Source organism: Barbus barbus, assembly GCF_936440315.1.
Source record: "Barbus barbus genome assembly, chromosome: 24".
In the NCBI taxonomy this organism is placed as follows: Eukaryota; Metazoa; Chordata; class Actinopteri; order Cypriniformes; family Cyprinidae; genus Barbus; species Barbus barbus.
In genome coordinates this window covers 7,966,171-7,993,591 of record NC_136752.1, presented here as the reverse complement: position 1 = coordinate 7,993,591, position 27,421 = coordinate 7,966,171, and the positions used below count along the sequence as shown (strand labels likewise).

Genomic DNA, 27,421 nt, shown 5'->3' with positions numbered 1-27,421 from the left:
TAGATCAAATTCTCAACTCTTGACCTTTACTTTCTCAGCTTTTGTCCTCCAACCCTATGCTTTCTCTTTCTCTGTTTCTTTTTTTCCTTTAGTATCTCCTGAACTGCTAGGTGTCCTGTCCTCCATTGCTGTCTTCATGGCCGTGATCGCTCTGTTTTTTCTTTACCTCAGCAGCAAGCTTTCAGTGGAGACCCCAAGCAGTGATCTGCCACGTTTTGAAGGTTGTGACAAAGGTTTGCAAGGTAAATACTTAAAGAGTTTTCAATGAATGTGTACATGGGTATGGCTGTGTATCAAATCCTAGTGAGCAGACCTTCTAGCATTTCTAAGGTCCATCTAAAATTGTAAATATAAAAAATTACAAGAAATTGCAAAAAAAAAAAAAAAAAAACTATTTAAAATATGGCAAATTCGGATCCTAGAGCAAGAGCAGGTTTACACACTCCTACCTTTGAGGTTTTAATTATTTTATGTTAACAAAGTTTGGGAGGAGTATGTTCAAATAATCCACCAATTTAGCATAGGTAGAGCACGTTCAGATAATCAACTATATACATATACAGCCAACTTACCATTGTCCCACAAGAGTTTTTTGGCATGCCTCTTCCACCCAAACTCCTCACTCCTAACCATTCGTATCCCAGCTTGGGATATGGGGGAGTTCCCTGGGTTCAGAGCTTGGAGCCCTCCAACATGCCATGACAGCATGCCAAATATTCATACTGTTTGCTCAATTTGATTATATGTAAGTGCGAACTCGTGAATTTTGGTTAGAACAGGGGTGTCTGATCCTGCTCCTGGAGGGCCACTGTCCAACAAAATTATAATAGGTAACACTTTATTTCGATAGTCCACTTTAGACATTCTACTAACAGTAAGTAACTTTGCAACTACATGACATGTCAACTAGCATTCATTAGAGTATTAGTAGACTGTCTGCTTAATATTTTCTAACACTTTATTTTGATGGGTCCACAACATACAATACTGACTATTAGAAACTTTGCAAGTATATTTCAACTTATTCTACTAACCCTAAACCTATCCTACTGAGAGTTAGTAGACATGTAGTTGCAAATTAATGAGAATTAGTTGACATGTAGTTGACGTTGTTAAAATAGTTAGTAGCATGTCAAAAGTGGACTATCGAAATAAAGTGTAACCTTATAATGCAACACACCTGAACCAGCTAATCAAAGTCTTAACTGGCATACTAGAAATGTCTAGGCAGGTATGTTGAAGGAAGTTGGAGCTAAATTTTGCAAGACAGTGGCCCTCCAGGATCGAGTTTGGACACCGCTACGTTAGAATGTTGGTCATATAGGCTAAGGTGACCAGACATGCCACTTCCCGGGGACACGTTCTGCCCTGGATTTCTAAATTGCCTAAAATAACCAGGTGTTGGTTGTTTGTGTTGAGCTGATTGATCATTGTATAACATTAAATTACAGCGAGAGTGATTCAAAGGCATGGAACCATCTGCTCTACTCTCTATAGCTCTCGCGGTACTTGATCTGGTTATTTTAGGCAATTTAGAAATCCTGTGCCAAACATGTCCCCCGGGAAGTGGCACATCTGGTCACCTTAATATAGGCAGCTTAATATAAGTTAGCTCACTAGGCTTTAAAACACTTGTATGTCATGCTTGTTCCTTAAATAATACATGCTTATAAGCAAAATGTTGGAGAAAGATCCTAGAGATTAATGTACGAGCTGACTCTTCAACAGAATTTGTGGTCGGTTAGCAGACACACCAAAGGCACAAAGCAATGGCATTTTTCAAGAGCTTCCAACAGAGCCTCCCCTCTGTCAGTTCCCTCCTGGACACGGTCTCAAACACCGTCTCAACTGCCGTGGACGATTTGTCCTCTGCGGTGAGTGATGTTACCTACACTGTCAGTGACCAACTATCGGAGCAGGTCAATACAATCATCAACAAAGTACAGACTGAAGAAGATGACAAATCCAGGAAAGAGGATGCTGAAGGTTCTTTGGAAGAAGTCCAAAAGGAGAAGAGGAACAGCAAGCTGAAGCGTCAGGAGACAGAAGGTAATGCTGCAGACAGTGGAGAAGGAGAAGGTCGAAAAAGCCGAAAATCAAAAAAGAACTCTATGTGGACTATTGAAATAGATGAAGCGGAAGTCCAGAGGGAGAAAGAAAGACAAGAGGAAGCAAGAAAATCTGAGGAGGAGGAATGGGAGTGGTGTTACGCTCCCTCTAAAGGTTGGTATCGTAAAAGGAGGGACCCAAACCAACCACAAAGCTCATCTCCGATCTCAGACAATCAGAAAGAGAACAGTGACCAAGCATCAAAAGAGTCTGTCGCTCAGGAAGAGAATGCTTCCTCATCTGGCAAACACAAGAATGAAGGTGACAACCACAATGAAAATGCTAATGGCATGCACGAAGGTAATAGTCAGGACTCTCAGGAAATTTCTGGTGATACTGATATATCAGCATCAAAGCATGAAAAGAATGGAGAGCACAATAGTGTTGAAGAAGATGGTACAGGCAGAAGAAAAGACAAACGAGGTAAAGGTGAGACTGTATGCTGGACTTGCTGTGTTATGCTCTTCTGACGAGATGGATCTATATCACTGGTTCTCTTTGGTTTTTCATCGTTCCCTTCATTCTACACTAGTCTTCAACCAAGGACATACAAATGAATCTTTCTCTTTATAATATTTGCTGTCTTACTCCTGACTAGGGCTGTCATCATGGGAGAACTACCAGGAAAATTGTCTTATGACCAGGATGGCCCACTAGGGTTCTCTATGGTAGTGTTTCCCATCCCTGGTCCCTGAGTACCCCCAACCCAAAAACCGATCTGAGAATATCAGAATCCATTTGATTTTTTCCTGCTTACATGTTCATGGGTGATAGCCAATCTGTGCTGTATGGGAGAACAAAAAAATTCTTAATTGGGTCACTTGAACCATGTGATGTAATGCGGCCATAAAGTGCAGAGTTGGGGGTACTCCTGCTCAGACTTGTACCTGGAGATCTTTTTTTTTTCTGGCATAGTTAACCTTCAATCCTAATCAAATACACCTGAACCAGCTAGTGAAGACTTTCAGGAACACTTGATAATTACAAACATTTATGTTATAGCAGGCTTGGAACTCTTTAGAAAGACAGATCTTCAAGAACAGGAAGGAGCCTCCCTGACCTACTCATTGGACATTGACCTGCTTTTACTGGTGTTTTCCTATTTATAGGTGAAGTGTGTAAAGTTGTCACTGTTAAAATACTTTTATATCCCAATTTGACATTTAGAGATAACTTTATGCCATTTATTGGCTGACATCTCGAAGATTAAAACACTGTAGTCAACTTGTCAACTTCTAGCTCAACAAAGCATATCACTTTTGTGGTGGTGTTACCTGTTTGCTCAAACATTGGAAGTGGGTTCAGAGTGTGGTGAAGGTTTGAGTGTGTGGGAAACCTGTTTGGAAACAATAATTACTTTTTGTGTTTGATACAATGCAGTAGTTTTGTTTGGTGCCGCCAGTGTCTCAGAAATTATACACTTCACCTTTAAAAATTCTGTTAGTCTCATGTTGTGCCAAATGTTGCTAGTTTCTTTTTTCATCAAATACAAAAGTTGGAGTTTTTAAATACTGCATGCAAATACAGGCTAGTTGCAAGCATCTGGGGAGAATTTGCAAGATTATAAGTGAATAATTATTTAAATTTCTATCTCTTCTTTCTGTGTCTTTCATGTTTTCTACTTTACATAAACTATCATAGAGATTATGAAGACGTTTTTGTGTGTGTTTTCTTTTTGTTTTTGAAGCTGATAGCTATGACATCTGTGTAAAGATTCTTTAAACATTTGTCTTAAAATACCAGCACATGGGTTTGAAATTATAAGAGGGTAGGAAAAAAGAATAAGGACTCCTTCTCCTCTTTCCTACAACTGGTCTGCAAAAGCTTTACTGTAAGATATTTTAGGGCATTTTTAGAATCTGAAGTTGTAGATCTCCGTTCTTTCTTAGATGGGAGTTGTCCAGAAAAAGGATCATCTGAGAGTGAGGATGAAACACCAAAAAGACTCAAGGACTCATCCTCTCATGAGCAGAGAAGTGGGTGGAGAGACAGGGATGCTGAGAATGAGGATTGCAGCAGTGAGGCCTCTGCTGAGCAGGGTAAATATTGTACAATGTCTTGACTGATGAAATACTCTTAATTATGCTGTAATCAGGATGTAATCTTATTGCATTTCTGTCTTGCTATTCAGTTAAAAGGAAAAAAGGTTCAAGTTCCCTTAATGAACTTCAGCCTCCACCGTACCGGGACAAAGATGATCTCAAGGGTGGCTCAAGGGGCCGCAGTGACTCAGCAGAGGGCAGTGGAAGTGAGATCAGTGAGGGCAGTGAAGACCCTGAAGACACAGAGAGTTACCTGAATAAGGGCTATGAGGAGGACGCACCTAGTGACAGCACAGCTGTTTTGGGCCCGGAGGTGAGCGATTCGGCCCGTCGTTTCCGATGTGTCCTTCTGTGAGAATCACGGCCCCCACCTTCAGATTCACCGATCAAACTGTCGAAATCTACAGTGTTGTTATGTCTCAAAGAGAGCTGTTCACTGCAGTTAATGTTGAGACAAATATTTGTAAAATTTTTTTTTTTTTCACAAATCCCATGTTTTTTGACATGAGATTTTTTAAAATCCATTTTGTTTTCTTTGAGTCAAAGTATGCAATGCCAAACTGATAAACAAGACACCTGTCATCCATTTCTCTTTTTTCCCCATTCCTGTCTGTTTGGATTCCCATTCTCTAGTGTCCTCTTTTTAGAACATTGTGAAGTAATATTTTCAGTTGATTATTAAAATTTCATTTCATTGTCACATGAATGAGTCATATCACTGATGGTTTTAATTATGAGGAGCAAGGAGGACAGTTCAAGGACTCGCAGGCTGGGGTTTGGCTCATTTTGGCCACATCTGGTAAGTTTGACTTTGAGTTTGCCTGTAATTGGAGACCCTGAAAGCCTGAATACCTACATATACTTCTCACAGTATACGACAAGCCAGGCTACTTCAGTGGGTGTCATATCATGAGGAATCATATTGCTTGATTTTTGGAGATAAAAATCATAGTAGAACTTGAAATTTACTTCTCAGTCCAAAAAGAGCTTTTACTGAAACTAAGCTGCAAAAACAGCACATTCTAAACTTTAACAATTTTATGATTGAATACATTTCAAAACATGACTGTCAACATACCAATGATGACTAGTTAGTGTTTTTAAACTATCCATGTTCATTTTTCCATTGTAAAATGGAAAGTTAGCCAGACTTTTCACTTCTCCTGGATGTGTGTAGCACCTCTGCATATCCTTCTGAAGGCTCCTAACAATGGGAAAGACCTGCTAACCTTTATTCTTAAAAAGGTTCCTGATCATTTATGTTCAATCTTTTCAGATACATTTCGGTGTGGATTACGGTAAGCTGTTACAATATGATACAAGCCTAAATGGGCAGATTGGAAAACAGTCATAAAAAGTAAATCATGACATCAAGAAAAAGATAACTAAAAAAAATCTATGATATGACCTCCTTAATGGTCTTTATTGTACCACCTTGTCGCCAACACAGGCAACCTCAAGAATTTTGAGCTGTTCATTTTAAATGCATATGCATAATTTACCATTTCTGAACCCTCCATGTCCTCTATCCCACCTACCCCATCTTTCCCTTTCTCTGACAGGATAGCTTACTCCCACCCCTTCCAGAAACATATGAACCAGAGGCACTGGGGAAATATGGCACACTGGATGTGGCATTTGAATATGACCCTAGCGAACAACGGCTTGCGGTGACAGTGACCGCTGCCACAGATATTCCAATACTTAAGAGCACAGGAAACATTTCCTGGCAGGTCCACCTGGTTCTACTGCCCACCAAAAAGCAGAGGGCCAAGACAGGAGTGCAGAAGGGACCCTGTCCCGTCTTCACGGAGACATTTCGCTTCTCATGTGTGGAGAAGGAGGCCTTGGGGGACTATGCAGTCCGGTTCCGTCTCTACAGTGTGAGGCGCATGAAGAAGGAGAAGGTCCTAGGGGAGAAGGTGTTCTACTTAACCAAACTCAATCTGCAGGGCAAGCTTACTCTGCCTGTTACACTAGAGCCTGGCACATCTGTTCCTGTAAGCAGTGTTTGTGTACATTCAGTATACATTGTCCATAGCCAATCCGATTTCAGAGTCAGAACTATCCATTTTATAATGGTAATCCTTTAATGTCACTGTTCCTCAGGGCTGTGGATCAGTGGTGAGTGTCTCTCGTAGTGCGGGAGCTCTGTCATGCCGCTCCACAGGTGAATCCTCCACTCCAGAGCTTCTGCTGGGTCTCCTCTACAACTCCACCACAGGAAGATTGTCTGCCGAGGTTATCAAAGGCAGCCATTTTAAAAACTCTGCCACCGATAAACTGCCCGGTAAGAAATCCATGTGTCCACCTGCACAATCCTCTTAAAAGCAAACCTGTTTCATGCATACGTGCATTCTTAATTCTTTATCTGTGTTCTGCTTGTGATTTAACTGCTCTCGTTTTATCTGTCAACTCTATTTTCTATCACATTCCTTTTTTCTGTATCCTGTCTTGTAGTTGGCCTGTTTTGTTGTGTAAAACACTTCATTAGTGGGCAACTATATATCATGAGAGGTAAGTTTACTGCCTTATCAAAAGTACAAAACCACCCACTCTCCTACTTTACCTGGTTTACTCCACTGAATCTGCATTTTATTGATGTTGTGTGTTCAGTCAAGTCTCTTTGCACTGTATTTTTGTGAAATGTACAGAGATATGTGGGTAGAATCCTATAGAATACATTTGAAAAGTTTTGACAATAGTCAGTCAGTAGTTAAAGAACACCATGTCTTGCTGGAAAGGTAATGCCATTAGTAGCCCTTCAAAGACATGTCAATAAACCCAAAGTCGGCAAACAAAGGGGCTAAGGTTTGGCTAGTTATTTTGGTCCTTCTAGCCACTGCTGGACAATATTTACCTGTGGCTCTAGCTATAGAATCATGTCAGCTGGCTTTTATGGCTAATTTGATTGGCTCAGCACAATTTGGCTGCAGAACACAGTGCCCATGAGCCGCAAGGAGCAAAGATGGCAGATTTTTAATCACATACTTCAGGGTCCCAAGAAACTGCCATCAAGAAGAATGAGAAAGCTAGCAGTTAGATTTCTTTAGGTTTCTCAGTTATCTGATTAGCCAGAGCATGCAGAACACAAAGTGTGATTTATTTGGGCATCTATTTCAGTAATATCTATTAGTTGGTTATTACACATAAGGGACATTTATGAGTGGTTAACAATCATACCTCACCAGTGGTGAATCCCAGTTTGGATACTTATTAGTTTGGATACTTACTTGTACTAATTACATATTGCAATGGTGATGTCAAAGTAAGCTGAACTTTTTTACTGCCATTCTGGTTGTTAGCATCTTGCTAACTTTACTACCCCTAAAAATTCATAGTGGTTTAATGTCCATACATGTAAACACTGCAAAAGCAGCTTTGCCTTGAATTCACTGATAATTTTTTAACAAAACAAATGCTCGTTACAAACCTCTGAGAACACTTTTTTTGCACAGGGCATTACACGGTGTTAGCTCAAAATGCATTCATAAAGGCATACTTTGCAGATCCACCAGAAACAGTGTTATCTGGGTGCTGATTGCCAGTGTGCTCTCATTTGGCTAGTATTCACCCAGTATCTCCAAGGCTATGTTAGGAGTAGTATACTATCATGCTACTTTTTCTATTGCTGCAGTATATAGTATACTGTGCACAGCATGGAAATTAAGGTTGTGGCTAGAAAAGATACAGCTAAAGCCGGAAGTTAACAATAAATTAAGTTTCCTACCTATTAGGTTGTTTTATTAATGTCTACACCTACCCCTTACAATAATGCAAAAACAGTAATTATTGTTGTACAGTGTGACAAATATTACACTGTATTGATGCAGTAGACACAACACTATACCATCTAGACTTAACCGGAAATTAATGTGTGATGAGGTCACATGATAAACATTGTGAGGTCATGTGATGATATGGCATACTACTGTAATGTTTATCAGAGTACAGTATATACTGTACGTACGGTATACGATAAGTAGTAAGATGCTATTCCTTTCTGAACATAGCCCATGTGTTTGACTTGTCACCACCAGGTGGTGCTAACTCATTGTTTCCCTTCCCTTTCCATTAGACACTTATGTGAAGCTTACAATGCTGGACTCCAAAGGGAAAGAGATGTCCAAATGTAAGACCTCCGTATGCCATGGCCAGCCCAACCCAACCTACAAAGAGACATTTGTGTTCCAGGTGGCGCTATTCCAATTGTCCGAGGTCACCCTGCAGGTGTCAGTGTACAGTCGGCGGAGCAGCATGAAGAGGAGAGAGCGGGTTGGCTGGGTCGCTCTGGGCCTTAACAGCACCACAGAGGAACAAGAGGAGCACTGGACCCAGATGAAAGAGTCAGAGGGACAGCAGGTCTGCCAGTGGCACACCCTCCTCAATTCTTAGGGGTGCAGGAAAACAATGCAATGCGGTTTGTGGTCATCTGATGGTTTAGTAGGACAATATGAGTACAAAGTAAGGGATTTGTTGACACTAAATTGAAAGTTCTGTCCTAATTTACTCTTTCATGTTGCTGCGAGCCTATATTACTTGCTTTCTTCATGAAACATCATGGGGGAATTTTCATTCAACCGAAATTCCTAATTGTATCGATTCTTACTGAGATGACTGCATTTTGCCCCATGGAATTCCTCCTTAAAGTGATAGTTCAACCAAAAACAAAAATTCTGTCATGAATTATTCATCCTCATGTTGTTCCAAACCCGTAAGACCTTCGTTCATCTTCAGAACACAAATTTAGGTATTTTTGATGAAATCCAAGAGCTTTCTGACCCTCTATAAACAGCAATGCAACTACCACGTTCAAGGCCCAGAAAGGTAGTAAAGACATCATTAAAATAATCGTCGTTAAAATGTGCCATCAGTGCTTCAATCTTAATTTTATGAAGCTATGAGAATACTTTTTGTGCTCAAAGAAAACCAAAATAACGTTCTTAAACTGTCAGTAACAGTTTCTTCTCTTCCATGCCAGTCTTCGATGCGCCTGCACATGCGTGTGGTGGTGCTGTGGCGTTCTGACGTAGTACATCCATCTCTCTTACCTCATTGTCTGTATAGTCTGGTTAAAAAAAAAAAGTCATCCTCTGTCGAAATCTTCAGACATGCATACAAAGACTGTTTTATGTAAAGCATACATCTTCCTCTGCTTGTAAATAAGGGGCAGACTTATTCATCGAAGACTGACACAGAAGAGAATCATTTGTTGAATAAAGTTATTTTTATTTATTTTTTTGGGAACACAAAAGGTATTCTTGTAGCTTTGTAAAATTACGGTTGAACCACTGATGTCACATGGACCATTTTAACAATGTGCTTACTAACTTCCTGGGCCTTGATTTCATCAGAAATATCTGTGTGTTCCGAAGATGAATGAAGGTCTTACAGGTTTGGAACGACATGAGGGTGAGTAACTACTGACAGAACTTTAATTTTTGGGTGAACTATCCCTTTAAAGGTAAATGAGGTCGTACCTTTATTTGTACTGTAGCGGAATCCTCCATGTTGGAGGTGCTGTTGACTTCTTAGAGAGACTGTGCTCCTCGGGATAGCAGCAATGGACCTGCTGTTTTTTGCAGTGTTGGCATGGGAAGGCAGGAGACTGACTGAAAAAGACGCCTTATGACGACAATAGAACATTGAACTACTGCCATTGGCACTGCCATCTATACCAATTGTTTATTCCCATCAAAGCATAACTGCAAATGTACTGTATTATTGGCAGTTGCATAAGCATTAAAATTACTTGAGGTTTAGCCTTTGTACTTGACTTGCAAATATACAAATACAAATATGCACTGCATGGTAACAGCTAAAGCATCAAGAGAAACATTCAGAATGCACATCGGACCAAAGCGCAAGACCATAAACATAATTCTGTTTTATATAGGGACTATATCACACCAGCAATACTGCAAAAATATTTAAAATAAAAATTTACAAACAGTAGGGCTGCTGAAGACTGTCTAAATGCATCTAATTACAAGTAACTGAGGTAACTGATGCAAATTTGAGTAATTTAATTTTGTCATCCGTTTTCATATTGTGTAAGCAAATGCTGCATTATGCATATGTTAATGCTGATTCAGGTTCATTTTTAATCTTTGAACACTACATTTAATAAAATCTAAAATTACAAACATTTATGCAATCATTACTAATATTATGAGCATCACTATGGTAGCTTGGAAAAACTGATAATAATGACATTCAAAAGTATGCTTTCATACATTATGAAGAGTTTATGCTTTTTTAGAAATATCCCAATGCAGTTTGGAAGGACTTAACTAGACTAAGAAGAACTTGGTTGTTCATCATGCTCGGTCATGTTTAATTTCATCACTTCTGCCAACAGCCCGGATGTGGTTTGGCAACAGCAGATAGAGACTTTCTGTGAAAAAAAAATACTTTTTATTACCAAAAGTGGCATTGAAAACAAAGCCTAGTACAGAAAAAAAAAAATATATATATATACAAAATGATAAACAGAGTCATAAAAATGCCAAAATTCATAAGCAAACTCCATCTATCAGGTGGTAAATTCAAGTTACGTCCCATAACACATCCTCCACAAATCTTTCAAGAGGAGGCAATTTATTTTCTGAAAGCCTGTGTAGGTGCTTCCTCAGCAGGACGATGCTTAAAATGCTTCCCAAGTGCAAGTTGAACCCAAGAACAGCCACAGAACTGTTACAGCATTCAAGACAGAAGATATGCTCAGAATATAATCTACAATATTACTCCTTGGCATGTTGCAACCTACGACATTTGCCAAAATGTTCAGAACAAAACAATACTGTGTAAGTTACTCAGTCCTACAATGCAGTGTGTTCTGCAACTTAACCATTAATTTACAGTTTGACTGGACTGGTCAAACTGCCAAAATTTGCATATTTGTGCACCAAATTGGATAAAATATTTTTTGTTTTATCTCATATATTATAACTGGATTAAAACTCTCTGATTTATAGATACAAGAGGTCATGTGCCAACACTACAGCATTATTTTCATATGGTTTCACAATCTATTTTCAAAGGGATGTTCCAGGTTCAGTACAACTTAAAGGTGATGCATGTCATTTTATATTTTAAATTACCTTGTATTCCAGCTATATATGGATAAAGACACATATACACACAATATCAACTGAATATTCAATTGAAGATGGTGTAAAACACTGATGGTATCAAAACATTGCTCAGTTTCAGCATCCCGACACAGCGATATCGGCCAATAGTGTGAGTTTGGGGTAGGACAGTCTGCTTATCTGACCAATCCAGGGGTAGTGTTTGGGAAACCGGTTGGAAAACTGTCATTATTATTCCAATTCCTTTGCTGGAGCTTACTCAGTGTTTTATTCAGTTCGTACGGCATAGTTAGTAATACGCTAGTATTCCATTCCAAACATATCCCAGGATTTCTCCAAGCTGTCATTCTGATAACAAATCCAGAGAAAGAATGAAAAACCCATGGTTAAAAACACAGTACCACACCCAATCTTTCCGTCGTCTGTGAAGGAAATCGGTTTCAATTCCTCTGCCAACCCTCACATCCTTATCTTGGTCACAGACTGGCTGCACAACCCTGGGTGATACCTGAATGTCTTTCAATACTGCGGAAACCAATGAACACTTTTGCAGCTTGATCTAGGTAGAGGAAGCGCCTGTCTGCATATCAACATTCTTTGGTCTTGAAATGTCTTCGGAGTTCTTCCACGCTCCTGCTTGTGACAGCTCAGCCATAGTGACCTTCATCTGAAAAATCATGATTTAAAGCAGTGCTGAACTTTTTAAGGCCATTTTTGGTTTTAGATCTTGTAGATCAGACTCTGTCAACCGATGCTTTTTCTCCTTTCTAACAAATGGTCTTCGGATACTTTGGACACCGAGAATCTTGATCCTCCGTTGCTGGTGGTAAGGGCAGGTCTTTGAGCAGGACTCTGAAAGACTGTTGGGTCTGATCTCCTGGAGTCCCATGCACAATGTCTAGGCTTCTCTTCTCTCTCATTTTTAGTGTCTCCTTGGTGCTCTTTCTGTAGTGTTTGCTCCTCTTGGTTGTTGTTGAGGCCATCCGTTGACTCTCCGGACGTGACCATGCACATGTTCGCGCTGACGCTGAAGCGACGTTTCAGACGAGGAGAGTGATCGAGTGGGATGACCAGACCATGCAACAGGTCACTACAGCTCTTGGAACGTGCCAGTTCCTCCTCCTGCTGCTTTTTCTTCCTTCTCTTATCTGTTCCGATGGCTTGGATAACATCGCTGTAGTCTTCAACCTTCTCAGACATGAACTCAAAGATGTCAATGACGCCAGAGAGAGGTGGTGGCTTCGGGGCTTTTCTAACTTCTTTTTTTACTGGTACATCATCGATGGACAGCCTGTGGCGTCTCAGCCTTCTTTTCTTCAGGACTTTATGAGCCTCGACCACCATATGCACATTCCAGCTGAAGAAAAGTGACAACCAGGCAAGACCCAGGCAGATCCATAACTGCACAAAGAATTTGTAGAGAGTTGGGTATTCTTTATCTGGGTTCACACCTAGATGGAGAAACAAAGTGAATTTCCTTTATTCAACGTGACAAGCCAATAGTTAAATTTGCCTATCTAGAGCTATTTCTACACCACACAGAAGCTGTTTTTAAGCAGTATATGTTTATACAGAATCACAATCACAGGAAACGATGCATCATAAGTTGGTTCACGTGGACAGAAAGATGCACGCCAAGAGATTTGCACCTTATCTAGATTAAAAGAGCAACAAGCGAAATTTTCTATTTTCAACATATGCCTTCACTCCACTGTAGCTCAAAGTGTGATTTTTTTTAGACTTTATAATACCAAAGACCATCAAATTTGATGAATACTCACTCAGCTATTTTCATGTACACAGAATGTCGTACTGTGTTTGGACAATAGTAAGCAGGGTTATTATAGTTAACTAAAACCATACAAAAAGTTAATTGAAAATTGTTAACTGAATTAAAAGAAAATTCCAATTTCAGATAGTTTCCAAAGGAACATTGTTGTTGTTTTTTTATTTTAACTTGATGTACTAAAATAACTAAAACTGAAACAATGTATATACACTAGATTTAAAAACAACAGATTTTTAATTTGTCAAATTTCCTCAGACCACAAAGCACTTTTTTGCAATCTCTTTCCGTTTGCCGGACCACAGTTTAGTATAAGCCCTGCACTCACTTACTTACATTTTCTTCAGCACAAATGTTAAAATCTGTTTGCAATTGTTCACTTACCTGCTACATAGTCACCAAAACCAACAGTCGTCAATGTGGTGAAAGAGAAGTACAGGCCTTCTAAGTAAGTCCAGTCCTCAAAGTGACTGAATACAAAGGCAGGGAAGATCAGGTGCACCAGGAAACCCCATAAAAGGAATACAACTGTGCAGGTGAACTGTACTTTTTTCTGTAGTGAAAGAGAAAACATGAATAGGGACGTTAATAATATTGTTGTTTGTCTCTTTAAAAAGTGAAGGCTTTGTTAATGATGTTCTTACCACAGTGAAGCTTCTGTGGAGGAGCACCTGACTCAGGCGCTTTGCCCTGCCTCCAAAAAATGTACCCAATTCACTTATCCAGGTGAGGCAAAGAGGAATGCCAAAGAGCCCATACAGAATACAGAATAAACGACCTCCAGTTGTCTTCGGCGCAACATTGCCATAACCTGAAATCATTGAGTAGACAAGTCTGTGTAAAATATTTTTATTCTGTCTAAAATCAGATCATTTGTTCTCCACAATCAATCAAGGTAACCAATTTGTTTCTTTATCATACATCTCTTTTTAATAAAAAAAATTGCTAAAGAATTGCAAAAAAAAAAAAAGTGTCAAGATTTATGAGATACAATCTCAGAATTGTGAGACATAGCTCAATAATAAAGTGATTTTTTTTTTCTCAGAATTGCAAGTTGTAAGAGATGGGTTGTTTTTTGTGTTACGCTCAACGGATGAACATTCAGAGACTGAAAAGCTAGGGGCATGGTTGCAACTGGTGCAAAACCACATCACAATCTCCTGGGAGAGAGAGGTTACATTGACCTTCAAGATAAGGTTGGAAACTCTTGTCGTTTGATCATCCAGGTGCAGAATTCTGGCACAATACACACTTATTGCGAAACCTCCGAAATTTTGCTGAGTAATGGTTCCTCTTTTTGTAATTAAAACACAGTGCACCCAACTGGGAGAGGGATCGAGTCTGGCCAACGTGCTTTCTCTCTCACTTGGAGGGTTGTTCTTAACCTGCACACACATTTTTAGGTATAAAACATGGAGTTTCTTTCAGTTTCATTGGAAGCTCAGCCGTGGGTAAAGTGCACGTTGCCCGGCATTCTCGGACAGGTGTTGGTCTTCCACTGATGACTGAAACGAGCTCCCCAGTCCACCGAAGAGTGAAGATTCCAGCACAGTTCTGAGGTTGTATATTGGTTATAATACTTTTGCTTGGGTTAGTGTATTATTCATTCATGCAATATTATATTTTATTCATGATCATCCTTGTATTATGCACTGGTTTTATGATTATCTTTCTTGAATGAGTTTATGGTTTGATTATCATCATTTTATGCATTTACTTATAATCAGTATCAGTATTATTGATATCAGCTGTGTGTATCAACAATAAACAGTTGTAATTGCTTGATTAGTATGGTGTACGGACCTTTTATTGACACCTTCTCTCGCCGAATTAGCACCTCACTGGTCTCACATTAGTTTTGAAAACCAAAACAGAAACCATATTAAAACACAGGTCTAAAAAGGAGATTAACCTGTTCAATAATAATAATTTTAATAACAACCATTATTTTTTATTGTGTGTTGAAAACGTGCTTCCATAATAGGACACCAACAGGTCTGTGAATCATTGTATTACTAAATCCAAGTGGCATTCCATTCAGTCTTCTATTGATAATAATGCTATGACATTACAAAAAAATATTTGCTCTTTAAAATTCTTATTTTTGAGGATTATTGTGCTCTTAACATTGTCACTAATTAATAGATGTGATGCAAGGTTGAATCACTGTTTAGTGTTTCAATTTTGCGAACGCACATTTCAGCATTGAAGGTCAATTACACGGTTATGTGTCAGCTGGGTTTTTTATAATAAAGTACTTTAAGCAGAAAATGTGTCCACCTATAGTAGTGATGACTGTGGCAGCAAAAATAACTGCGTTCTCCCAACTCCAGTTGTTGATTTGTTTTTCTCCTGTTACAGTCACACCTCTTCCAGCCGCCGCAGCCACAACCTGATGTTGAAACATAGAACAACATATTAACTATTAAATGTTATTTAATAATAAATACAAATGCCAAAAGAGCATTTTTGAACTTAGCATGAAACAAGAAGAGATGTAAACAAAGCATCTTTGAGAGAGACTTTAAAATAAGCAATTATTTCATGAAAGTATCTTCATCTCATGATTACCCATTTTATTTTTTACTCCGAGGCGGAAACAGGCTTCCATACATAAGTCAAAACAACAGGAAAAGAGGAAGAGTGTTTAGTGTTTGTAGAGATATCAGCAAAATAAACCCTTGTCTTCATGGACACTAGTTAGAGGCGGCATGGCTGCAGTCAGCCCATCTCTGGGACCGTAAACATGGCTATTTAAATACCCTAAATTAGCAACTATACAAACAAACACACCCAACCCAAATTGACTGAATATAGGACGCCCTACAGTTTCGATCTCCTTCTGATTTCACGTACAAGTCCAGTTGGATATGCCACTGAAACAACTTACTTTAAAATGTACTTTTCATATCTCCTTGAATAACAAAAACACTATCTTTCAGCTTTTTCATATAAATATCAGTACTTGATATCAACACCATTGTGGACACCATTGTGGTGTAAATATCAACACCACAATGGTGTTGTTTGAAAACCCGAGGAACAGGTTTTCTTAGTCACGTCATGTTACATCATGCTCAGTAAACACAAGTATGAGGGCTTTTACAGTTTTTAAATTCATGTCAGTCAAGGTAAAATTTGGCACGTTTAACAATAGAAAAAAATGTTTCATTTTAACATGGTAAACATTTAAAAAATCAGCTAATTCAGTTTGAAACAATGCAATGTTTCAAATCAGCCTAAAAGATTTTGAATGTTGCAGTAGTACATTTGGCATGTTACCATAGTGTCAAAGAAAACACAGAATACCAAAACAAACTGAAAATAAATGACTTTAAAAAAAACATCCATCCCAAGTGTTATTGTTTTAAAGGCTGTGACACCATTTATAGCATAGCTACTTTCAATATCAACACTGGAAATGACATTGCAAGAGTTACAGGCGCTAATGAACACAGCAATGTGATTTATTTACCGCATATTTACTGGTGTTGTTCATAAAATGTTCTTCAAAAATGACGGATTTAATACTACAGTTGATGTTTTCAGAAAGAGGAGTTACAGGCATTTGCAATATCATGTTCTCTGGTGACAAATTACAAATGCTCACACATTGTGTGTATATAGTAAACATCTGTGGTTACAATATGATATTTCATAGTTCAATCATATTTCAATTTAGATGATGATACATCCTGAAGCAGTTAAATGTGTAAAAGTACTGGTTTGTTGATTAATCATTCAAAATCAGCTGGATTAAACGGGGTCAAATGAATCAGAATGAGTTTAAATGCATGTTTTGTGTGGATTTAAAACTTTGTTGGTGATTTTGTGTGTGGTAGTTAAGTAAGTGGTGGAAAATAGTGCTAAGATTAGATCTAAAAAAATTGAACATAGTAGCCTACCAAAGCGAAACAGCCGCTTGCTTTGTTTTCATATTAGACGCATGACGCACGTGTGCGCGCTTTCTCGCGGTACAGTCGCGTTTGAACGGGTCCGATGACTAAAGCACATTCCTAAGAATGACTTTGCCACTTTTATTGCCCACAAACTTGGAACAATCGCGCCTCAGTCTTTTTTAGGTTCGCCGACTCCCGTCACCTCCAGAGATTTGACACGTTTAGGACAAAGTTTCTCTTTGTTTTGTTCATGCTCAAATCCGTGAAACTGTTACAAACTAGGTACAATTGTTTAAAATGCTCTAAACTTACATTAAATTCAGACAGAAAACTTCTTAGCAGCCGATTGTGTGTGAGAAGCACTATAGCAACAGTAAATGTATTCAATAACAGATACTTAGGCTTAACACTTCAATCCAAGAGCTTCTGGAAATGTTTAATTCGCTAAAAAGCTCCAAACTGTTTTTCTAAACACCACTTGATGTATCAAATGATAAAACCTACCTCAATTATCATGTCCAAATCATCCTTTTCTAAGCAGGGATATTTCTGTAATAAATGGTCAGTGTGGTTTTTATAATCGTCCAGAGCTGCTTTTAAATGCGGCTCCTCGAGGATCTGAAATATCGCGGCTCCGATGGACAAGTAGAAAATGATGAAGGAGGTCAGAAGAGATCCTTTATCCTCCATAATACTGAAGTATATCCTTCTCCGTGCTCTGTTACGTCAAGTAACAACAACCACTACTAAAGTCTCCAAAGTTTCTGGTGATGTGTTACTTAAACATACTGATGCGGGAGAGGAGGAAGTTGAATTCGGAGCCACGCCTGTAAGTGTGAACGCGAGGAGTGCATTGTCTGGATGGAAACTGCCTGGTTTTGCTAGAGGCTACGCTTTTTGTGAAATTTTCTTTGGTTTTTGATCTTTAATAGATTTGAAATTGCATTTTAATTTTGAAGGAAAGACTCCGTGAAACAACAAACTTACAATCATTAGACTACAGAGATATTTACTCAGAACTTATCCCCACTAATCTTAGTCATATTTGTATTTAATTTTAAGGTGTTTCTCACAAGTTCACACAGGTGCCCTTGCAGAGTAAGGAAAAGGGTTCCAAATATGATGTTTTCCCAGGAGTGCCACAAAACCATGTTTCCTAAAGAACCATCCAGTTCTTAAAAGAACATTTTACTAATGAACCCTTTTTTCTAATTGAAATGTTCCATGGATATTAAAGTTTCTAACCATCAATGGTAATAAAGAACCTTTATTTTCTTCACATCAGTACAACAGAAAAGTTCTACTTCCAAAATTGTGTGTGTATGTATGTGTGTGTGTGTGTATATATATATATATATATATATATATATATAGGCCTAAATGTGTGTGTGTGTATACATGAATGTACATTTTTGTTTTGTTATCTAATGAAATGGCTTTAATGCATTTCTAAGTGTGGCAAAGTCCAATTATTTTGGAATCGGTGTTTACATTTCTTACGTATCTGTCACTTTTGTCTTGATCCCTTTGGTGAGATAAAAGATCGGAGATCAAGTTTCAGTCAAAGCTTTTTTCTTCTTATTTCTGCTTCTAAATTTAAATTAATAATCTTAAAAATCAAAAGATAATTAATATAACAATGAGAAAATGCAATATTGTTTACAAGACACATTTCATACTGAAGTTCTCTTGTTCCTTCTTACCAAGTGACATACTATATATAATGGTAGATATCCATCTTACTGATTGAGCAACATGCTGTTTCTGTTTTTAAAAGGAAATGTGAGTCAAGGTTTCTTCTCTGTGTGAACACCGGACACCTAACACCATTTTTCCTATTTCACACCTGAAGAAAGCTATTAAAAGTTTGGGGATTTTTCACAATATCCTGTGACCTTTAAATAGCAAGTGCAAAGGCCTCTGTGCATTGAAAGTCAGATTCCCAAATCCCAAACAGGAACTCATGCCCACGGTGGAGTGGAAATCCTCCTCCTTTTGTAACGGATGGGGAAGGGGGGCTCTTCGTGCATGCCTGAGCATTGCCACTCCTGTGCAGATGTCAAAATAGCCTCCTTTTATTGCATGCTATGGGGCATGTTGTATCTTGTTGCATGTAACTCTAAGCTTACTACTTAAAGGGATAGTTCACCCAAAAATGGAAATTGCATCCTCATTTATTCATGTTTTCTGAACCCTTATAGGATAGAATATTTTGGAGAACAAAATATTTCAGTGTATTTATTTATTTAAATGAATTGCTTTGGTATCTTATTTAACCATTCACAATAATGTTCAATATGTTCAGGCCGTTCTTTTCTTATTCTCAAGTCCTTTTTATGTATTTGTCAAACATATAAGGTCAGTGCATTTAGAATTAGACGTACCACAATTAAAAATACCACTCATTTACAGCTACTGTTAAAAAATATCATTACCATTTCAAATACAGTTATAATAGACACGGTCACCACATGGGAACAGGTACAAAATAATTATAACCGAGCACCAGAATTGAGTTCACTCTCGTTTGCAATGGGTTTCTTACCACAGGGTAAGCTGTATGTTGAACACAGAATGTCTCTTTAGTAGTGGTAATGAGGTATTACAAAGATATAAAATAAAAAGCGCCGGTGCGCCATCGTCTTAACTGAATTTAGTGTAATTCAGAGTTGTTCTCTGTCTGTTGGAGCGCCAAATGTCCAGAGCCTCTTACATCATCCTGAGGTTCCTGTTTTATTGTTATGGGAATTTTGGATGGCAGGGGCTCTCCTGACACAAAAGTGTCCAAGGAATGAGGTTTGTCCTGTGCCAGTGTGCAGATGGATGCATGGGATGCCAGAAGCATTTTTAGCTGCTCTTTCTCCTGTTGCAGGCAGCTCACCTGCCTCTGCAGCAAGACCTGCTCCATGTGCAGGCGCTCAGTCTCCTGAAAACAAATTCACAGCTGGATCCCATTAGCATGTGCTGCTGGTAATTACGTAACAGATTCCCCGAAGCAGAGTGTACTGCATTCTTAAAAATAAAGGGTGCAAAAGGAGGTTTTCATAGCAATAACATAGAAAGATCCATTTTTGGTTCCCTAACCTTTAAATGAACAGTCTGAACATTGTAATATTCTTAAGAATATTTTTCACTAAAGAACCTTTTGTGCATTGGAAAGTTTCCATCAATGTCAAAGGGATAGTTCTTTCAAAAATGTGCTCACTCGCAGGCCATCCAGAGTTGGTTTCTTCATCAGAACAGATTTGGAGGAATTTAGCATCACTTCCTCGCCATTGGATCCTCTGCAGTGAATGGGTACCGTCAGAATGAGAGTCCAAACAGCTGACAACTCCTGATAAATCCACACAAGTCCAGTCCATCGGTTAACAGCTGAAGCAAAAAGATGCATGTTTGTAAGAAACATATCCATCATTAAAGCGTTGTAACTTTAGTTTCTGGCCAGTCTATAATCCATAATATTGCTTTCTCTCCACTGAAAAATTCATCCCCTGTCTTCTCAAATCAAATTCATTAATTTTAAAACAGTTTTGGATTGTTTTTGCTTATAAATGGTACTTGATCTGTGCATATTCCTCTCCTGATTCAGACGAGACGGCTTTTTCACTGAAGAAAGCAATATTATGGACAGCTGAAAGAAATAGTTTGAAGTTAAAAATGTCTTAATGATGGATTTGTTTCTTACAAACAAACAGCTTTTCACTTTACAAGATGCCAATTGATGGACCGGAGTCATGTGAATTACTTGTGGATTACGGTGATGTTTTTATCAGGTGTTTGGACTCTCATTCTGGCGGCACCCATTCACTGCAGAGGATCAATCAGCGAGCAAGTATTGTAATGCTAAATTTCTCCAAATCTGTTCTGATGAAAGAAACTCATCTACTCATCTTGGATGACCTGAGGGTGAGCAAATGCTCATTTTCATTTTTGGATGAGTTATTCCTTTGAAGGTTCTTTGTGGAAACACTGATGCCAAAAAACAACCTTTGTTTTTGAGAGTGTGACTGTCCAGTGGAATTCTTGTTTCGATCTTCCAGCAGAAACTATGGACACATTCATTTAGGTGTTCTTAATACTTGGATGATTCATTCATCTTATGTAATTCTTACCAGACTCTTTGTATAATTACAGAAGTCTCGAGTTAAAACTGGACAAACAAGATGTATCATAAAGGTGTACCGCCCTGAACACAATGTGAAAATAAAAAATGGCAGTGCAGCCCTATTATTCACCTCCTGAAGAAGGTCAATAAGTTCTCGTCTGCGGTTGCGGCATTTGGCAGCAGCTATTCTGTTGCGCTCTCTTCTCCGTCGTATCTTCTCCTCTTCATCTGGTGTGAGCTAATAATGAATCAATATGACAGTATTATTAGTTTTCAAAATTGGAGTAATATATTTTTGTCCTTTACATTATTGATGTGTTTCTTTTTAAAGGTAAATGCAGTTAGAGAGAAATAGAGAGAGGAGACTGGGGGAAGTTGTCACTGTATCTCATTGCAAGTTAAACATGATGTATTGCATTCTGGTTTAAACATCTTAAGAATATTTTTGTGTGAATTCAATATAGATATCATTATAGTTTGCTATAGCTGTATAACACTCTTTCGGGCAGAAACCATCTAATGAAGATCATTTTTTATATTGTTTTCAAGACAAGCTTGATTGTAATAATTTATTATTTATTACTGACGATATTTATTAACCAAAACCTTTACATTTGACCTTTTTTGGGTATTTTATGAGTTCATTTTACGCATAAGTCCACACAGAAATAATAACGTTGTATTTTACCTGTATATTTCTTTTGTAGATTTTTCTCTGACTGGTCTGGTCCAGACTCTCACTGGGCATCTCTGGCTCAATTATCCAGCGCAGCTCTTGTCTCGATTTGACTTCATTGACAGTTGCGATAAAAGGGCTTTTGGAAATCTGCATATCGACCTGGCTGAAAAGAGCAAAGGAAAAAGAAACACGCGGTAAATGAAATGACAAAAGATGGTAAATATTGCATTTCTACGTGCAAATGGTTATATATATGGTTAAAACGTGCGAATTCATTAACCTAAATCATAATTACTCACCTCATGGAACTGGAGATATCGCCTCCAGAGATGCAGTTTCGTTCATTTGCGTTCATTCCAAATCCTATCTCCAAATTAAATGGTATTTTGCCATGGATTTATCCTGGTTCAGCTGTTGATAATCCAGTTCCACCCATGCACTTTTCAATCAGTGCAGCAACAGGCATTCACTGGCCTAGTATTTTAATCATTTGAACGACGAATGTCTCCTAAAAAGGGCAATTGCGTCAGAGCGCAAGCGTTTCGTGGATGTGGAATTACCTTACTGTGTTACGTCATGTGTTTCCACGCACTAGAGGCACACATGCTCCCTCAGGAAAAAATCTAAATAAATACATAGCCTACGTAATATATAAACCCATGCTCCATCAGAAAAGAGGAAAAAAATAAATAAAATTCATAGCCTACAGAATATATAAACGCTCTATTAAAGTCTTACTGTTATTAAACGTAGTATTTATAACTTAAATCAAACCATCATTAAGTCGTTTAGGCTACTGTTTTTTTTTTTCCCTCGGCTGGGTTAAGAAAGAAATTCTTGAGTTAAAAAAAAACTCAAGAACTCTTAATGCATGTTTTTTTCTTTTGGAGCATCAGTGAGCGTTTGAACCTTCTGTGATAGTTGCATATGAGTCCCTCAGTTGTCCTCAGCTGTGGAGAGATGGATCTCAAGATCATACAGTCATTGTTGGAAAGTATTCAAATACACAAAAATTCTTGAAAACCAAAGAATTTGTGGGACCTGAAGGATTTTTCTGAAGAACAGCAGGCAGTTTTACTGTAAACAAGGGACTCATGAACAACTATCACTAAACAAAACAAAAGAAAATATCACAGCTGTGGATCGTTGAGGTAACAACACAGTATTAAGAATCAAGTGCATGTAAACTTTTGAACGGGGTCATTTTTATAAATTCAACTATTTTCTCTTGTGGACTATATCTCATTCAGGTCAGTACTAAATAAACAAAAGCATACATTTTGGTAAAATAAAAAACATTTTGCAGATTCTGCAAGGTGTATGTATACTTTTGACTTTAAATATATATATATATATATATATATATGCTATATATATATGCTATATAATTTAAACATAACTGGATCTTTTGCCATTCATTTCTGACATTTTTTTCTTGGTAGAGCCTAGCAATCGTGCCATGATGGGTTATGACTCATGCCATGCAATGTTATGACTAACTGAATCTGACAAACATGTTTCTTTGAACCATAATTAGCATGTAGTCGTGCTTGGGTTTATATGCTCCATATTATAGCCATGCTAGAGTTAATGAGCAAAAGCACAGAGCATTCTTAGACTAAACACAAGACCTTTGCCTGCATCTGTGAGCGCTTGAGTGTGTTTATGTATGTGTGTGTATGTTTTTAAGTGTGTGTTTAGCAGAGAACAGCATGTGCTCAACCACACTACCGCAGTTGTGTAGGAGTGAATGTCACACAAGGATATTCTCCAAGGCTCAGTATTATCACAGCTCAGATGACATTTTTTTGCTCAATAGCCTTTTAGAGATTCAGACTACCTTACCTTCAGACTGAGATGCATTACACATAAGACAAGGAGCTTATGCACATCTTGCAACAGCTGTCCATGTATGCTGTTTTACATTAAATTATGTCTTATTTTAATTGACAAATCAAAGTGTGGGGCTTCTGGTATATACTATGCTGTTTGTTAAAGACACGCTGATATAATGACAGCGTGTGTGGGATTGAAGGACATATGTGAAAGCACACAAGGAACACAAGAGGCCAGATATGTAAGAGCAGGCCCAAGTAGATCAAAAACTTGAATACGATAAAGAAGGATGGATGAAGATAATGGAAAACAAGATGCAGAGGAAAGGGAAATTATATTTTCTTCATCCATGCTTATAGGACTGCTTGTAGCTCATTTGATTCTTAGCAGGAATACAATAATTGAACGTTATGCATCCATTAGCAAAACCTGCATTCAACTTGTCGCTTGGCAACACCACCAGCTCTCAAATACATAGTAGCACTGCAGTCTCTGTCCATATAGCTTGGATTTGATTCAGAAAACATGTGACAAGATGCAGTTGAATAGGTAAGCAGCTGCAAATAATGAGAGTGAAACTTGCATTTATGCATTTGGCAGACAATTGTATGCAATGCAACATGCATTGCATTCAAAGTATGTTTTAGCAATTCATGCAATCCCTGGGAATCAGACCTTGGCTGTGTTCTACTGTTTGAGTGACATGAAACATAACACAAATAGACAGTCATGATATCAGTATGGCTCAAGCTCATAAAACAATGCACATTTAGATTCAATTTTACTTTTAGGGTTAATGAGTTAACTTAGTGGTTAAATATTTGGGCTGATAATTCAAAAGTGGCCGATTGCCTCCGGTGATTTATTAACTTGATCTCTTAACTGAATTACTGGATTTTTTCCCCCCTCTTGAACAAAGCACTTGACTGTCAATTAAATGTATACTGCATATATGCCACTTTGAATAACAAAGTGTCTGCATTGGTTTGAAATATTAGTTTGAGTGGTTAACAGAAGCGTTAAAAATACAGTGAAATGAAGTTGAAGTACGGCACTATGTAAAACTTTTTCAGTACAGTAGGCAAATTTACTTGCTTTACTTCATGCAATCTGTAAAGCAGTTTATAATGCGACTTGATTCATTAAATTTTTATTTTGTTTACATGACAGAACTTACTTTACAAACATCATTTTGACTTTCTCTTGTTGTCTTGTCAGAAGAGCGATTTGAACAGAGACCAGAAACCTTATGATATGAGAATAATGAAACCTGTGAGTCTGGCGCCTTAAGACTTAATAATGAGTCTGGCGCCTAAAAGCGCTCAACCATTCTGAACAATAGTATGCTAATGATATCAGTGCAGTCTGAAATGTGACTATATAGAATGCAAATGATAGCACTTAATGTATTTACGATATTTGAGTTTTAACGTCTAGTCACTCTAGTCAAGTTATTCTGACACTTAAGAGGACTGCATTTAATGATCACTTCGATCAGTGGAACCTTCATGTAAATGATAGACTTACTGCATGTTTTTTTTGTCTAGTGACTCTATAACTTGCCATCAGAAGTGGGATTTGAACTCATACCTCCATTCAGAGACCAAAAACCTCATGTCCTGAGAAGGTTGAAAGCACTTGAGTGCAGCACTCAATGGAATTATGACACCTAATGCTGCTTTCTTGTTAATCAGTCATAACAGTGGAGCCTGCCTTATGGCAATGCAAATATGTAAAATGCAAATGATAGCACTTAATGCATTTACATGCTTTGAGTTTTAACATATAGTCACTCTATAAATTATTTTGACACTTAGCAGCTTGCTTTTAATGATCACTTCAGTGGAGCCTTCAATATGACACTATGTAGAATGCAAATGATAGCACTTAATGCATTTACTTTAGTTTTGATTTTTTGTCTGATTACTTGAAATGCTCATTGCCTGAGAAGGTTGCAACACCTTGAGTCTGGTGCCTAACGTGTTAATGAGTCTTGTCTAGTCACTAGTGGGATTTTACCCCAGTTCTGGAAATTGTTGAGTCTGGCACCTTCTACCACTTGGACATCCTGACACCTAATGCAAGTTATTTAATGATCTGTCCTATCAGCGTACCTTGTGGTACTGTGTTGCATGCAAGTTATACATTTGCATACATGTACATTCTTATCTAGTCACTCTAAAAGCTAACTGTCAAGACTGGCGTTTGAACCAACCCACAGCTCCATCAAATACCAGAAACCACATGTCCTGAAAATTTTGATAATCCTTGAGTTTGGCGCCTTAGACCACTTAGACAAAGCTGATTCAGGTTTTTTTGATGAGCCATCTTATCTTAGCCTGCCTGTTGGTTTGCATTCTTTTGAGTTTTTGTCTAATCACTCTAGGATCTTCTCAGAAGTGGGATTTTGAAGCTATGCCTCCATTCTGAGAAAAGAAACCTGCACTGGACTAAATTTCAAAGTGCTTTTCAAGGCTGTTGCAATGTCAGGATTTATCTCCTGTGGTATACCACAGATTGTACCTCGAAAGGGACTTTGGGTATACAGAGTGTCCTTTACAAGAGGACAATAAAGCACACAGGTGGAAAAGGAAACAGAGTGTATTGTGGTTGCTGTGCCAGCATGTTTTCAGCCTGGCTATGATTCTATTTATGAAGTAAATTGCTCTTACTGTCAGTTCCTTAATGGAAAATACTACTCACTTGTTTTGGTGCTGTCACATGTACGCAGGAATTTAGGTCAGAAAATGCATAATTTTGTATTATATATTTGTAAATGTATCAATTTGATACTGTCATGATTTTTATTCCAATGTACAGATTGCATTATTTTAACACCATCTCACAAAAGTTGCAGTACTTTGGACTGGTTTTGTTGTATTATACATTACCATATATGTGACCTTGGACCACAAAACCAGTCATAAGGGTCAATTTTTCGAAATTGAGATTTATACATCATCTGAAAGCTGAATAAATAAGCTTTCTATTGATGTATGGTTTGTTATGAAAGGACAATATTTGGCTGAAATACAACTATTTGAAAATCTGGAATCTGAGGGTGCAAAAAAATCTAAATATTGAGAAAATCGCCTTTAAAGTTGTCCAAATGAAGCTCTTAGCAATGCATATTACGAATCAAAAATTAAGTTTTAATATATTTACGGTAGGACATTTACAAAATATCTTCATGGAACATGATTTTTACTTAAAATCCTAATGATTTTTGGCATAAAATAATGTATTTTTGGCTATTGCTACAAATATACCCCAGCGACTTAAGACTGGTTTTGTGCTCCAGGGTCACATTTGTGTAACTATAGTGCTTATATTTTTCAATATACAGCAATATATGCATTGACAATGTATGGCTATATATATTGATACATACATATATACTGTATTTAGAAATGAAGATAAAAATACATCTAAAATAATCTAATATTCATGTATATTGCACATATATGTTCCCATATAAATGTTATAGCAGTTACAGCAGATTTCTAGTCCAGCATGCTTTGCTTCTGATCATTAAAGGAGAGTAATTTCTTTAAAGGAAGTATTATTTCATGTGTTTTTGCTCAGTATTATTATAGGGGAGATCTGTTAGTGGTTGACATTGTATCATTTAGAAATTTAAAAGGGTTTCTGTGTACGTTCGTGGGGTTATTACCAGTGATTGGCCAAACACCATTAAGAGACCATGTTATTTTATTTAAAAAGTCATTTAGATTCATTTAAATTATACTTGGTTTATATTGTTCTGTATATTTTATAATTTACTGTTATATTTAGCTAATATCCTATATCGATAATTTAAGGACATATGTTCTTTGTGTAAGGGGTTATGTGGGCATTCTCACATTTCAAA

At 37.8% G+C, this 27,421-nt stretch overlaps 2 protein-coding genes across 2 annotated transcripts; one reads left to right on the top strand and one right to left on the bottom strand.

Annotated features, from left to right (window-relative positions):
- Positions 1 to 1,769: 1,769 nt before the first annotated feature.
- On the top strand, positions 1,770 to 8,546 carry LOC306844181 (synaptotagmin-14-like; the record flags this gene model as incomplete). Its single annotated transcript, XM_079376130.1, has 6 exons — positions 1,770 to 2,538; positions 3,999 to 4,148; positions 4,241 to 4,464; positions 5,714 to 6,151; positions 6,261 to 6,441; positions 8,230 to 8,546. The coding sequence occupies 6 exons, from the start codon at positions 1,770 to 1,772 to the stop codon at positions 8,544 to 8,546; spliced, it is 2,079 nt and encodes a 692-aa protein (XP_079232256.1).
- A 1,616-nt stretch (positions 8,547 to 10,162) lies between these two features.
- On the bottom strand, positions 10,163 to 17,767 carry LOC306843474 (potassium channel subfamily K member 5-like). The gene is made up of 5 exons (XM_079374998.1): positions 17,435 to 17,767; positions 15,312 to 15,423; positions 13,676 to 13,842; positions 13,416 to 13,584; positions 10,163 to 12,696 (listed from the first exon to the last, which is right to left on the bottom strand). The coding sequence occupies exons 1-5, from the start codon at positions 17,618 to 17,620 to the stop codon at positions 11,990 to 11,992; spliced, it is 1,341 nt and encodes a 446-aa protein (XP_079231124.1). The 5' UTR covers positions 17,621 to 17,767; the 3' UTR covers positions 10,163 to 11,989.
- Between the last annotated feature and the right edge of the window lie 9,654 nt (positions 17,768 to 27,421).

Bases quoted from the DNA above. Each gene is read 5' to 3' on its own strand.
- LOC306843474 (XM_079374998.1), bottom strand. From the start codon at position 17,620: ATGGAGGATAAAGGATCTCTTCTGACCTCCTTCATCATTTTCTACTTG. The intron at 15,424-17,434 runs GTAGGTTTTATC...TTTCAACATCAG, and splicing joins ATTTGGACATGATAATTGAG to GTTGTGGCTGCGGCGGCTGG. The intron at 13,585-13,675 runs GTAAGAACATCA...CTTTCACTACAG, and splicing joins TCCACAGAAGCTTCACTGTG to AAAAAAGTACAGTTCACCTG.